At 45.5% G+C, this 15,690-nt stretch overlaps 1 protein-coding gene across 1 annotated transcript in view; it reads right to left on the bottom strand.

The window, feature by feature from the left end:
* The window catches only part of ZMAT4 (zinc finger matrin-type 4), a 436,402-nt gene that overhangs the window by 287,055 nt on the left and 133,657 nt on the right, over positions 1-15,690 (bottom strand). The window contains exon 4 of the mRNA XM_040361262.1: positions 2,119-2,355. Within this exon, the coding sequence (XP_040217196.1) occupies positions 2,119-2,355 (237 nt within the window). The remainder of the gene's footprint in view (positions 1-2,118; positions 2,356-15,690) is intronic.

Here is a 15,690-nt window from a genome sequence, read left to right as displayed (position 1 = left end):
ATATGGCCTACCAGGCCAGGGCTCACGTGCTACGCTATGTCCTTGATTCCAGGGCCACGATGGCCTGGACCAAGTGAAGCTGCAAATGGGGCCCCAGTCATCCACTGGGTCCCCAAAGTTCTGAAGAAGATCCCAAGCGAGTTGTGCTGTTCGGTGGGGAGTCAGTCTGAGGTGAGCCCGGAGGCAGGCGATCCAACAGGGTCTAGACAATCCATCGGGGATCAAGGTGACCGGACACTGACAGTTTGTTTGATGGCAACCTGTCGGTCGGTGACCATTTGAGAGACTACCTGAGGGAGATTCAGGCAACTACATTCATTGAGAAGGACTCGCCTCACTAAACTGCGTTTCAGAGCGAGGGCCTGTGGCAGAGGTTCCGCTCCTATTTCTACTTCGGCCAAGTCTGTGGCAAAGACTTGTTGTCCTTCTCAAGGTTCCTAGTGATACTCTGGCTGCCAGGTCGGTGTGAGAGACCTGTCCAGGTACACTATACCCACCCCGGCTGGAGTGTCGACGAGGGATTAGAGTCCCATTGGAAGCAGGATTGTTTCCGCTATCTATAGGCCTGAATCTGCAACTTCTCCTTTCACCAACCTATCTCTCTCTACCTCGAGTTAATTGTTTGGCGTGTTGGGCAGGAAATAAAAGCACAGAAAACGACACCCTGCTGTTTGGACATTTCGTCATTGCTCTCCTCATCGTCATCATCATCCCTAGACACATCACAGAGGTAACCTAACATGCAGACCCAATCTAACCAGCGGCTCCTGCGGGGGTAGTGCTACATACTCATATATTAGCCGTACGTTGTGGTATGGCAGTCTTTACAAGATGTATTGGTGGCGACCACCACTTCGGTGTTCCTATAGTGATGTATTTTAACCAACGATACAGGTTGGAATGAAGAATTTTTTAATAATTCTCTAAACTAATTTATTAACACCTTAAAAGTCCCAGTTTGTATGTTCCAGTTCTTTCAATGTTCTAATAGTTGGCAATGTGATGTCCAATGTAATGTCCCATCAATCCCACATTTCGACTCTGGAAGTTCATACAAGTAAGAAACTACCACACTGTAGAAAATTAAGATCAAGGAAGGAACTACCACACTGTAGATATTACAAACTAGTAAAAGCTTTGCTATATTCTGATCCCAGGAAGAAGAACAAGCATGCTGCCGTCCCCACCTCCAAGAACAAGCATGCTGCCATTCTAATTTTGCAATTATAGGAGTTCTATTAAATCTATGATTTGGCCTGTAGGGGTAGAGCTTGTCAGAGTTATCCATTCTGGAGCCAAGAACAACAGCATGCCTTGTTCAGACCCCAGGAACAAGAACAAAACATGCTGCCTCCAGACCGCCCACCTGTGACATGCCTCATCCCTATGTGTCCCAAGCTATTCTTTTTGTGATGTTGAGAATTTTGCGATTATAGGCCTTTTATTAAATCTGTTATTGGGCCTATAGGGGTGGAGCTTGCCAGAGTTGGGCACTCTGGAGGCAGGAATGGCAGCATGCTTGTTCTTTGGGATCTGAAAAAAGCTTTCACTAGTCTGTGACATCTATGAGCTAGGGCTCCTGAGCTGGCTAGAATTCATACAGCAATGATGTGATGCTACTACCCTTCAAAATACATCATAAATAAGCATAGCACACCTATGCTCAGTCCACAGCCGCACCAACATCAAACCAAAAGGCCAACAACACAGTGTGTAATGCTCATAAAAATCTTCATTATTGTAGGTCCATCAGAAGTAAAAAACATTGTAAGCACAAGAGATGTTGACACGTTTCAGCCAGGGTGGGCTTTAGTCATAAGTGGTTATGAATAAAGCCCACCTGGGCCGAAACTTGTCAACATCTCTTGTGTATAGGATGTTTTTTTCTCCCGAGCCAGCTGCCTGGATAGAGGGATTTCAGTGTGTTCGGAGCATTGACAGATTTCTATTTGCTTGCAACACAGGAGAATCATACTATATTGTAGTTTTGTAAAGAGAGAACACAAGACAATCACTTTAAAATTTACATCAGCTTTCTTTAACCGTTTTACTTTGCTAGAATACCCTAAAGACACCATTGAAAAAAAAAAAAAGAAAGTCATTAACATCTAGACTGACCTTCCAGCGCCTCAGAGTCCAAAGTCTCCCCAAGTCGCTGTAGCAGCCTAGCCCGGGCTGCGTTCTTCTTGTGCTTTTTTCCCTCGTAGTGTTGCTGGGCCATCATCGGGTTGTTAAACCAAGCTCGACAAAGGTCACAGAATTTCCGTGATTCACTTCCAATATTGAAGCTCCATAAAGTGTCTTCTTCTTCTTGGAGGGCGATCTCTGCTTGCTCAGGATTCTCCTGCACCGGTTCTGAAGAAATCAACAGAAAACGGCTTATAGGATTTTATACCGAACTAGTACAAAATAAAAGTAAATATATATATATATATATATATATATATATATATATATATATATATATACACAGATATATTTTTTTATATATATCTGTATATATATATATATATATATATATATATATATATATATATATATATATATATATATATATATATATAGACAGATACTCAATTGAAAGGATAAATAGCTAGATTCAGAAAGAGTTAAACCGGCGTATCAGTAGATACGCCGACCTAACTCGGAATCTGCGCCGTCCTAAGTTTAAGTGTATTCTCAAAACGGAGATACACTTAAACCTAGCTAAGATACGACAGCCTGCGCCGTCGTATCTTAGGGTGCAATATTTAGGCTGGCCGCTAGGTGGCGCTTCCATTGAGTTTGGCGTAGAATATGTAAATCACTAGATACGCCTATTCACGAATGTATGTGCGCTCGTCGCAGTAAAGATACGCGGTTTACGTAAGGCATTTTCAGGCGTAAAGTTATTCCATCAAATAGCTGGACTAATAATGTTAAGTATGGCCGTCGTTCCCGCGTCGAAATTTGAAAATTTTACGGCGTTTGCGCAAGTCATCCGTGAATAGGGCTGGACGTAATTTAGATCCACGTCGAAACCAATACGTCCTTGCGGCGTACTTTGCCGCAATGCACACTGGGATATGTACACGGACAACGCATGCGCCGTTCGTAAAAAACGTCAATCACGTCGGGTCACAGTTAATATGCATAAAACACGCCCCCCATATCCTCATTTGAATTTGACGCGATTACGCCAGCCTATTCACGCTACGCCGCCGTAAATTAGGAGGCAAGTACTTTGTGAATACAGTACTTGCCTCTCGGACTTACGGCGGCGTAGTGTAAATACGCTATGCTACGCCGCCGCAAAGATGCGCGCCCCTACCTAAATCCAGTTAAAAATGTTTTTATGGCATCACTCGGTTTAACAGAGCCTCCTTCCAGGGTCTAGATCAGCCATTCTTAGCCAGTTCTGGGGAACCCTAGTTCAGTTTTTAAAAAGATCTTCCTGATTAACTTGTTCCTCTGTTACCTATTTTTTGTTTTTTTATGTACATGTTAGCAGAATTAGAGTGTTTCTGTACCACCAACTGAAATTTTACATTTTAAACATTGGATTCTAAAGCAGGGGCGGCCCATCCATTAAGGGCGCGCCCCCCCAGTCCATCACCGCCTCCCATATCCATGTGTTTGGCCCCTTTCAGGACACAGGTGCATGGATTCAAAATGCGGAGGGGCTGTTTTGTTGAAGCACTGATAAGAGCTAGAGGCTTTAATAGGCATAGGTATAGGGTGGACTCGGGTCGCAGAGAGTGCGCTCCGAGCCCACCCAGATGTGTTACAGCAGCGTCTCTATATTTGATCCTCCCCCCCCCCCGACCAATCAGGAAGTGGGTTTTGACTTCTGCAGCTCCTCCAGAGTGACCATGGGCCTCTTGGCTGCTTCTCTGATGAATGCTCTCCTTGCCCGGCCCGGTCAGTTTAGGTGGACAGCCATGTCTTGGTAGGTTTGCAGTTGTGCCATACTCTTTCCATTTTCTGATGATGGATTGAACAGAAGCTCCGTGAGATTGTCAAAGCTTGGGAGATTATTTTTGATAACCTAACCCTGCTTTATACTTCTCCACAACTTTATCCCTGACCTGTCTGGTGTGTTCCTTGGCCTTCATGATGCTGTTTGTTCACCAAGGTTCTCTAACAAACCTCTGAGGGCTTCACAGAACAGCTGTATTTATACTGAAGATTAAATTACACACAGGTGGACTGTATTTACGAATTAGGTGACTTCTGAAGACAATTGGTTCCTCTAGATTTTAGTTAAGGGTGTAAGAGTAAGGCCCCTTTCACACGGGGCGGATCAGTAATGATCCGCCCCGTGAACCTTCGTTTGCTCAGTGGGGATCACTCCGTTAATCCCCGCTGAGCCAATAAAATACATTTACGTTTTTGGTTGTAACTAGAGATGTCCCCGTTTTGGTTGTAACTAGAGATGTACCGTTCCCGAGCATTTCCCGAGTACTTGTACTCGGCTGAAATGCTTCGATGCTTCACCCGATACCTGGGCAGTCAGGTATCGGGTTGTGGGGGGGAGTTACAAGTCTTCTCCCCCCCCCCCCCCGTGCTGTCTTCCCCCCCGTGCTGTCTTCTCCCTCTTCGTGCCGCTCTCCCCCCGTGCTGTCTTGTCCCCCCGTGCTGTCTTCTCCCCCTCCGTGCCGCTCTCCTCCCGTGCTGTCTTCTCCCCCCTCCGTGCCGCTCTCCCCCCGTGCTGTCTTCTCCCCCTCCGTGCCGCTCTCCTCCCGTGCTGTCTTCTCCCCCCTCCGTGCCGCTCTCCCCCCATGCCGTCTTCTCCCCATCCGTGCCGCTCTCCTCCGTGCTGTCTACTCCCCCTCCGTGCCTCTCTCCCCCCATGCCGTCTTCTCCCCCTCCGTGCCGCTCTCCCCCCTGCCGTCTTCCCCCCCCTCCGTGCCGCTCTCCCCCCTTTAAATTTGTCAGGATGGAGAGCGGAGGTAGGAGCCGCTAAACCCGGCTCCTACCTTTTCCGAATGGACAGAGTCAGTGATCACTGACTCTGTCCATCCACATAACTGAGCATCCTAACCTGTGTTTACGATGCTTCAGTTAATGAATGGAGAGAAGCTTCTCTCCATTCATTTCAGCTGAGGCTGCAGAGAAATGGACTGGGGAATCTGTGTCCTTAGTCCCTTTCTCTGTCTTAAAGGGGAGATGTCAGAGGTCTGTTAAGACCCCTGATATCTCTCCAAAGACCCCCCAACAGGGCTGATTAACCACTTAAGGACCGCCTCCTGCACATATACGTCGGCAGAATGGCACGGCTGGGCACAAGCACGTACAGGTACGTCCTCTTTAAGTGCCCAGCCTTGGGTCGCGGGCGCGCACCCGCGACCCGGTCCGAAGCTCCGTGACCGCTGGACCCGCAGACCCGATCGCCGCTGGAGTCCCGCGATCGGTCCCCGGAGCTGAAGAACGGGGAGAGCTGTGTGTAAACATAGCTTCCCCGTTCTTCATTGTGGCGCTGTCATTGATCGTGTGTTCCCTTTTATAGGGAAACACAATCAATGATGTCACACCTACAGCCACACCCCCCTACAGTTATAAACACAAATGAGGTCACACTTAACCCCTTCAGCGGCCCCTTGTGGTTAACTCCCAAACTGCAATTGTCATTTTCACAGTAAACAATGCATTTTTGGTCCCAAAAATGTGTCAAAATTGTCTGAAGTGTCCGCCATAATGTCGCAGTCACAAAAAAAAAAATCGCTGATCGCCGCCATTAGTAGTAAAAAAAAAAAAGAATGAATAAAAATGCAATAAAACTATTCCCTATTTTGTAAACGCTATAAATTTTGCGCAAACCAATCGATAAACGCTTATTGCGATTTTTTTTTACCAAAAATAGGTAGAAGAATACGTATCGGCCTAAACTGAGGAAAAAAAAATGTTTTTTTATATATTTTTGGGGGATATTTATTATAGCAACAAGTAAAAAATATTGCAGTTTTTTCAAAATTGTCGCTCTATTTTTCTAGTTTATAGCGCAAAAAATAAAAACCGCAGAGGTGATCAAATACCACCAAAAGAAAGCTCTATTTGTGGGAAAAAAAGGACGCCAATTTTGTTTGGGAGCCACGTCGCACGACCGCACAATTGTCAGTTAAAGCGACTCAGTGCCGAATCGCAAAAACTGGCCGGGGTCCTTTACCTGCCTAAAGGTCCGGGTCTTAAGTGGTTAAAAAAATTGAAATAAATAATTTATATAATAATAATTGTGTAAAAAAAAAAAATACTGCAACTGTCACATGACATAAAAAAAAAAAAAAATATCGGTATTCGGAATCGGCGAGTACTTGGAAAAAAGTATCGGTACTTGTACTGGGTCTCAAAAAAGTGGTATCGGGACAACCCTAGTTGTAACATGACAAAAATGTGGAAATTGTCAAGGGGTATGAATACTTTTTCAAGGCACTGTACAGTAGGCTCAGAAGGGTAACCCGGAAACTCTGGCGTTCTCTAAAATGCTTGTATTTGTAGGTTTATGTGACCATTTAACCTCATACAAACCTGCTTTTTATAAAATCGGCAAAGCTGATGTTGGGTCTTAAAATGTTACTATGTTGATCAAATCACCAGTACAAATCTTTCATTGCTGCCACCTAAACCTGGTCACATAAAAAGCCATGATTGCTTAGAAGTCCCAATCCAGCCATGTACAGTATATACAGGGCGTAAAACAATCCCATGAAATCAGCCTGAACGTAGCATTCATGGTTCCCAGGACATACATTGTCCTTTTCACACCAACTGTGTTACATGAAGGGAACGGTGAGAACGACATGACTATATGGGAGCGGGAAGGTTCTCCGAGATCATACAATTCTATAGGGTGATGGATGCGTCTTTCCGTTTTCGTGTTCCTGCTTATGCAAAAAAAACCGCTGTGCGAGAGCATGAAAGCCCAAAGATAAGTGTGTCTCATAACAAGTAATGAGAATATATTCTCTACATAACAAAATAGAAAAAAAAACAAAAAAACAGAAAGAAAATAGGACGACGACGGGTAATGCTCCACTTCCAGTGGGAGTAAAAACAGTCCAAGCACAAGAGATGTTGATGCGTTTCAGCCAGGGTGGGCTTTAGTCATAAGTGGTTATGATTAAAGCCGACCTGGGCTGAAACTTGTCAACTTTACAACCCCTTTAAGTGGTTAAAGTAGCGCAGTGCTGAATAGCAAAAAATGGCCTTAATCATGAAGGGTGTAAAACCTTGCAGAGCTGAAGTGGTTAAACAAAAAGGTTTTCAATTGGGTCCCTGATGTAAGGGGGGCTCTGATAGGGATCCTGATGTAACGGGGGACTCTAATGGGGACCCTGATGTAAGGAGGCGTTCTGATACAAGAGGTCTTTGATGGAAACCTTGATGTAAGGAGGTAATCTGATGGGGCCTCCAATGGGGACCCTGATGTAAAGGGGGCTCTGCTGTATGGAGGACTCCTCTGATGTGGACCCCAATGTAAGGAGGTACTCTGATGGGGACTGTAATAGGGACCCTGATGTAAAGGGGGCTCTGCTGTATGGAGGACTCCTCTGATGTGGACCCCAATGTAAGGAGGTACTCTGATGGGGACTGTAATAGGGACCCTGATGTAAAGGGGGCTCTGCTGTATGGAGGACTCCTCTGATGTGGACCCCAATGTAAGGAGGTACTCTGATGGGGACTGTAATAGGGACCCTGATGTAAAGGGGGCTCTGCTGTATGGAGGACTCCTCTGATGTGGACCCCAATGTAAGGAGGTACTCTGATGGGGACTGTAATAGGGACCCTGATGTAAAGGGGGCTCTGATGTATGGAGGATTCCTCTGATGTGGACCCAAATGTAAGGAAGTACTCTGATGTAAGGAGCATCCTGATGGGGACCCAGATATACAAAGAGGCTCTGATTGGGACCCTGATATACAAGGGGGCTCTGATTGGGACCCTGATATACAAGGGGGCTCTGATTGGGACCCTGATATACTAGGGGGCTCTGATTAGGACCCTGATATACAAGGGGGCTCTGATTGGGACCCTGATATAAATTGGGGGCTCCGATTTTAAACCGGATATAAAGTAGGACTTTGATGGGGTCCCTGATGTAAGGGGGGACTCTGCTGGGGACTTATTTCTTCAGCAAATATTTGTAAAATATACAATGTGGCCCTTGTTCTGAAAGGGACCCCTTCTTTAAAGCAGGGGTTCACCCCAAAAAAAAAATTCTAACATTACATTAAGCTCCATTCTGACATTGACTGTACGCTGATTTTTTTTTTGCCGTACATACCGTTATATCTTTATTCCCCCCCCCCCCCCCCCGGCTTCCGGGTGTGAATCCCGCGGGAGTGGGCGTTCCTATGCACAGGCAAATTGATTGACGTATGACATAAGCTTCCCCCCGGCGCATACGGCCGAAAGAAGCCGAACGTCGGTGCGCAGGTGCCGTATAGAGCCGACTCGCAGTCCGGCTTCTTTCGGCAACTCGTGACGTGGCCGTATGCGCCGGGGGGAAGCTTTTGTCATACGTCAATCAATTTGCCTGTGCATAGGAACACCCACTCCCGCGGGATTCACACCCGGAAGCCGGGGGGGGGGGGGAATAAAGATATAACGGTATGTACAGCAAAAAAAAAAAAAGGATCAGCGTACAGTCAATGTCAGAATGGAGCTTAATGTAATGTTAGGATTTTTTTTTTAGGGTGAACCCCCGCTTTAAGTCATTGCAGATGAGAAATATTTGTTGCACATTCATAATTGCAATATCGCTGTGTAACAAAATTAGAATTTTTACCAGGAAAATTCTACACTTGCCCCCCCTGACAGCCATCAAGGCGATATACATTTACCAGGAGAGGAGTCTACAGATGAATCCCTATCAATAGGAAATGGTGAACAGGCCGCTTGGTAGGCGTACAGAAAGTTTTCCGCGATAAATGAATCTCTGACTCGCTGCCATTTATCTTCCTGAGAAACTAAAGACGGCGTCTTCAGAAAACATTCCTAGATAAATGTGTTATTATTAATGCACCAGGGCCTGGAAATCTTAGAAAACCGCTCATCTCCAGTTCAGAGATTTCCATTACGTAAATCTCCTTCATCCGCCTCTCGGAGGATCGCCTTGATTATTTATGATTTTGATGCCGAGTCACAGAATGTAAAAAAAAAAAAAAAACAGAGCTCCACCGGCACAAATGTCCCTCCAGGACACAGACAGACTGACGGCAGATGAAGAAATTCCCCCAATACCGCGGGAACCTTCATCCCTTATTTCTGGATGTGCGGAGCTCAATAGTAAAGCTTTGCTCGTAGTTCCGGCAAAAAAATAAAAATAAAAAAAAATTTGCAACAAGAACATCAGAACAGAAACAGGGGACCAATCATAAAGCTGGATGCTGGGCGCCATGTTTCACACTCTCTGCATTAAGGGCCTCGTTGTACCTGCTTGTCCCATTACCTCATGCGCCTTAAAGTGCAGCATTGCGCATACATTTCTTTAGAATGGCCTGCACAATGCACAGCAAAAAAAGTAAAAAACTTACAACTGTGTACCTTAACCACTTATGACCCGGACCTTTAGGCAGCTAAAGGACCCGGCCAGTTTTTGCGATTCGGCACTGCGTCGCTTTAACTGACAATTGCGTGGTTGTGCAACGTGGCTCCCAAACGTCCTTTTTTTCCCACAAATAGAACTTTCTTTTGGTGGTATTTGATCACCTCTGCGGTTTTTATTTTTTGCGCTATAAACAAAAATAGAGCGACAATTTTGAATAAAATGCAATATTTTTGCTATAATAAATATCCCCCAAAAATTAAAAAAAATAAAACGTTTTTTTTTTCCCTCAGTTTAGGCCGATACGTATTCTTCTACATATTTTTGGTAAAAAAAAAAATCGCAATAAGCGTTTATCGGTTGGTTTGCGAAAAATGTAAAGCGTTTACAAAATAGGGGATAGTTTTATTGAATTTTTATTAATCTTTTTTTTTACTACTAATGGCGGCGATCAGCGTTTTTTTTCGTGACTGCGACATTATGGCGGACACATCGGACAATTTTGACACATTTTTGGGACCACTGTCATTAAAAATGCATTGTTTACTGTGAAAATGGCAATTGCAGTTTGGGAGTTAACCACAAGGGGGCGCTGAAGGGGTTAATTGTGACCTAATTTGTGTTTCTAACTGTAGGGGGGTTTGGCTGTAGGTGTGACGTCAATGATTGTGGTTCCCTATATTAGGGATCACACGGTCAATGACAGCGCCACAGTGAAGAACGGGGAAGGTGTGTTTACACACGGCTCTCCCCGTTCTTCAGCTCCGGGGACCGATCGCGGGACTCCAGCGGCGATCAGGTCTGCGGGTCCCACAGTCACAGAGCTTTGGACCGGGTCGCTGGCGCGCGTCCGTGACCCACGGCTGGGCATTTAAAGAGGACGTACCTGTACTTGCTTGTGCCCAGCCGTGCCATTCTGCCAAGGTATATGTGCAGGAGGCGGTCCTTAAGTGGTTAATGCACTGCATGTGCTGGTCACATGGGGAACTACATGTGATCTATGCAATTATTATTTTTAGAGATAAAGAGGTTGTAAAGGTACAATTTTTCCTAAATAGCTTCCTTTACCATAGTGCAGTCCTCCTTCACTTACCTCATCCTTCCATTTTTGCTTTTAAATGTCCTTATTTCTTCTGAGAAATCCTCACTTCCTGTTCTTCTGTCTGTAACTCCACACAGTAATGCGAGGCTTTCTCCCTGGTGTGGAGTGTCGTGCTCGCCCCCCTCCCTTGGACTACAGGAAAGTTAGGACGCCCACTAACACACAGCTCCTTTCTCTATCTGCAACGTAGAGAGCGTCCTGACTCTCCTGTAGTCCCAGGGAGGGGGCGAGCACGACACTCCACACCAGGGAGAAAGCCTTGCATTACTGTGTGGAGTTACAGACAGAAGAACAGGAAGTGAGGATTTCTCAGAAGAAATAAGGACATTTCAAAGCAAAATGGAAGGATGAGGTAAGTGAAGGAGGACTACACTAAGGTGAAGGAAGATATTTAGGGGAAAAAAAATTATACCTTTACAACCCCTTTAAGCATGGGTCAAACTACGGCCCTCCAGTTGTTCAGGAACTACAATTCCCATCATGCCTAGTCATGTCTGTGCATGTCAGAGTTTTGCAATGCCTCATGGGATGTGTAGTTCTACAACAGCTGGAGGGCCGTAGTTTGAGGATCCCAGCCTTTAAGGGTTTGGATGATGGTACTGTTTTCATGTGCGAGTCAGTGCCCCATATGGCTGGAGGCCAAACTGTTCCCCGGGCCCCACACGGGAAAGGAGAGCGTCTTTTCTCCCACCAGTAACACATGTCCCACCACTGACTACAAATCTATTTTGAAGGAAATAGCATGAAACATGGATTTTCCTCCACCAGTTCTTTCCATACAGTAAAGCTGTTGTATACTTTGCAAGGCCTTGCACACTAATGGTCCAAGCCCAGTCCATAGGAGAGTTCTGCAATGTAGTGGGCCCTAACATAGGCACTGCCGCTTTCAAGGGTAGACCTGGCAAGGAGGGTTTTGTAACACAGAGGGCCCTAACTTAGTGACTCTGCCGCTTAGAATGGTAGCCCTGGTCAGGAGGGTTCTGTTATGCAGTGGGCCCTAACATAGGGGCCCTGACACTTAGAACCCTCCTGACCAGGGCTACCATTCTAAGTGTCAGAGTCCCTATGTTAGGGCCAGGGCCAATCCGCCCTATAAGCTCACTATGCAAGCCGCTTAGGGCCCCGCCCGCAAAGCTGCGTCGGGCCCCCCAAATTACTAGAGGCCCCGCCTGGTGAGAAGTCATTTTTGGCCCCTTACCCCGCTTCTCAACTCGCTGGCTGCATGGGAGAAGAGGTAAGAAGCCAGCACCCCCCGCTGCTCACTTTGATGTAAGATGTAATTTCCGACAGCAGAACTCCACCCCCTTCCCCGCTTCTCAACTTTAATGTGACATATCATTTTGCTTAGGGCCCCAAGGAGGTCAGGATCAGCACTGGTTAGGGCCCACTGCATAAAATAACCCTCCTAACCAGGTCTACCATTCTGTTATGCAGTGGGCCCTAACACTTAACACACTTAACACACCCCTTCCCCGCCCCCTAGTGTTAACCCCTTCACTGCCAGTGGCATTTTTATAGTAATCCAATGCATTTTTAGAGCACTGATCACTATAAAAATGCCAATGGTCCCAAAAATGTGTCAAAAGTGTCTGATGTGTCCGCCATAATGTCGCAGTACCGGAAAAAAAAACCGCTGATCGCCGCCATTACTAGTAAAACAAAAATATTAATAAAAATGCCATAAAAATACACCCTATTTTGTAAACGCTATAACTTTTGCGCAAACTAATCAATAAACGCTTATCGCAATTTTTTTTACGAAAAATATGTAGAAGAATACATATCGGCCTAAACTGAGGAAATTTTTTTTTTTATATATATATTTTTGGAGGATATTTATTATAGCAAAAAATATTAATTTTTTTCAAAATTATCGCTCTATTTTTGTTTATAGCGCAAAAACTAAAAACCGCAGAGGTGATCAAATACCACCAAAACAAAGCTCTATTAGTGGGAAAAAAAGGACACAAATTTTGTTTGGGAGCCACGTCGTACGACCGCGCAATCGTCAGTTAAAGCGACGCAGTGCCGAATCACAAAAAGTGCTCTGGTCTTTGACCAGCAATATGGTCCGGGGGTTAAGTGGTTAAATCTCTTTTCCTAAGAGTCCTCCCTTAAAGTGAATAACTCAACACCAATTTTACTATATAGACCCCTTATATCTTTGTACATGGTGATCATATCCCTCCTTAATCTCCTCTTCGCAAGAGAGAATAAATTCAGTTCCTCTAATCTTTCCTCATAGCTGAGCTCCTCCATTCCTCTTATCAGTTTGGTTGCCCTTCTCTGCACTTTCTCCAGTTCTCCGATATCCTTTTTGTGAACTGGTGCCCAAAACGGAACTGCATATTCCAGATGAGGTCTTACTAATCATTTTTACAGGGGCAAAATGATATCTCTCTCTCTCTGGAGTCCATACCTCTCTTAATACAAGAAAGGACTTTGCTCGCTTTGGAAACCGCAGCTTGGCATTGCATGTTATTATTAAGCTTATGATCAACTAAAACCCCCAGATCCTTCTCCACTACAGACCCCCCCAGTTGTACTCCCCCTAGTATGTATGACGCATATTCTTAGCCCCCAAGTGCATAACTTTGCATTTATCAACATTAAACCTCATTTGCCACAGAGTTGCCCAATTAAACAGTGCATTGAGGTCGGCTTGTACGTTTGGGACATCCTGTTAGGCCCCTTTCACACGATCGGACCATTTAGGCCCACCTGTCAGTTTTCACGGCGGACCTGAACGGCCGCTCCATACAGGGCCAGATTAAGAACATCATGGGCCTGGTGCTGAGGATTTTGGTGGGGCCTTTTAGGCTGCATTCACACCTCCGCGACAAGTAACGCCGCGTACGCGGCGTATTTTGCCGCGAATAGTGTAACTTTTTTTTTACAAATCCTTCCTATTGCTTTGTATGGCCGAACGCCAATGCCGCCTGGAAAAAAGGGTCCGGGACTTTTTTTCATTCCGCAGGTGTACAGCGTCTATGAGATGTGAACCATCTCATAGACAGCAATGGGAATTCTCCCCTCCAGCGGCACGAGCGGCCGGCGTCGGGCGTTTTGTCGCGGAGGTGTGAATGGGGTGTAATAAATAATAAATAAATGCGTGGGAATGACATGAACGCAGCCCAGCCAAGGCAAGTGACCAAAGGCACAGAACCCAGAAGGAAGACCGGGTGAAGATGGAAGTGCCCGGGCCCCGTCTGATTCATCGCAGCACTGGAGGGCTCAGTCTGAAAATTGAAGTGTACACTAATGTGCTAATATGCTGTGCATACTTGTACGTTGTGGCATAACCTACCCCAGGGCCTCTAAAAAGTAGTAATGTCAGGAAAGTTTACTACCGCTTTATTATCACAGGATTCCAGGAGCCTCTCATGGGGCCCCCTACTGACCCGGTGGACGGTGGCCCTTGGGCAGTGCCTAAGTGCACAGTTGCCAACATTTAAAAAATATTTTCAGGGCCACTTTTTTATATAAGTGCTATATTTAGAGTAGCTGAGATCCCCGATGTTCCTCTATACATCATAGTAGTAATCACAAAATTAAATGAGTACTAATAATGGGGCAGAACAAATATGAGAACTGAGATTTCCTTTAGTTGAACTAACAAAAGTGTGCCCATTCTAGAGCTGGTAACATTGAGGATATTCAGTATAATTTTAAAGAACTGTTTTTGTGGGTAAGCAACATAGGGGAGGAGTATGGACGGTATATAAGTGGGAAGTATGTGCAGGTGAGGGAGAGGAATGTGGAGGGTCTAACAGTGGGCACTATGTACAGGAGAGGAGTACAAAGGGTACGGAAAAAGGCACTATGTACAGGAGAGGAGTGTGAAGGGTATGACAATGGGCAGTATGTACAGGAAGAGTGAGGGGGTATGACAGAGGGTAGTACGTACCAGAGAGAAGTGTGGAGGGTATGATGGGGCAGTATGTACAGGAGAGGAGTGTGGAGGGTATGACAGTGGGCAGTATGTACAGGAGAGGAATGTAGACGTTATGATAGTGGGCTCTATGTATAGGAGAGGAGTGTGGAGGGTATGACAGTGAACACTATGTATAGGAGAGGAGTGTGAAGGGTATGACAGTGGGTACTATGTATAGGAGAGAAGTGTGGAGAGTATGACAGAGGGCGCTATGTATAGGAGAGGAGTGTGGAGGGTATGACAGTGGGCACTATGTACAGGAGAGGAGTGTGTAGGGTATGACAGTGGGCACTATGTACAGGAGAGGAGTGTGGAGGGTATGACAGTGGGCGCTATGTATAGGAGAGGAGTGTGGAGGGTATGACAGTGAGCACTATGTACAGGAGTGGAGTGTGGAGGGTATGACAGTGGGCACTATGTACAGGAGAGGAGTGTGTAGGGTATGACAGTGGGCACTATGTACAGGAGAGGAGTGTGGAGAGTATGACAGTGAGCACTATGTACAGGAGTGGAAGGATATTTAGGGACTGAGTAGTGGTTAAGCGGGTCATACATGGATTGAAATTACGCCAATTATGCAGAGACCAGCCATAGTCAATCTATGTATGGGCTAGCTGGTTTTACACAAGTCAATCTATTAATCAACTTGAGTACAACCAGCCTGTTTTTTTTTTCTTAAAACAAATAGTGCTGCCAGCTAAAGTTAGCAACACTGATCATTGTACGCACTGGCAGAACACAATAACACTGCAGGAGTGATTCCCCCATCCACAGGTCAGCAGGTTAGAGGGTGTGTGGGGACAGGCTGGGGAGAGATACTAGTCAGTGGCTGGGTAGGCACTGGTAGTATCAGAGCCAGATACAAACAGGTTACATACGCCATGATCGTTAGAGCGAGAACAATAATTCTAGTACTAGACCTCCTCTGTAACTCTAAACATGTAACCTAAAAAAATGTAAAGCATCGCTTAGGATACCAAAAAAAATTGTGCTAACTTAACTAACTAACTTTTTTTAATGAATGAAACTTTTTTTCCAAAAAAACATGTTTGAAAAATTGCTGCGCAAATACCGTGCTAGAGCTGCACAATTAATCGTTAAAAAAATCGTGATCTCGATTCAACCCCCCTG

This window comes from Rana temporaria, chromosome 8 (assembly GCF_905171775.1).
Source record: "Rana temporaria chromosome 8, aRanTem1.1, whole genome shotgun sequence".
Lineage (NCBI taxonomy): Eukaryota > Metazoa > Chordata > Amphibia > Anura > Ranidae > Rana > Rana temporaria.
This window is presented reverse-complemented; position numbering and strand designations above follow the sequence as displayed.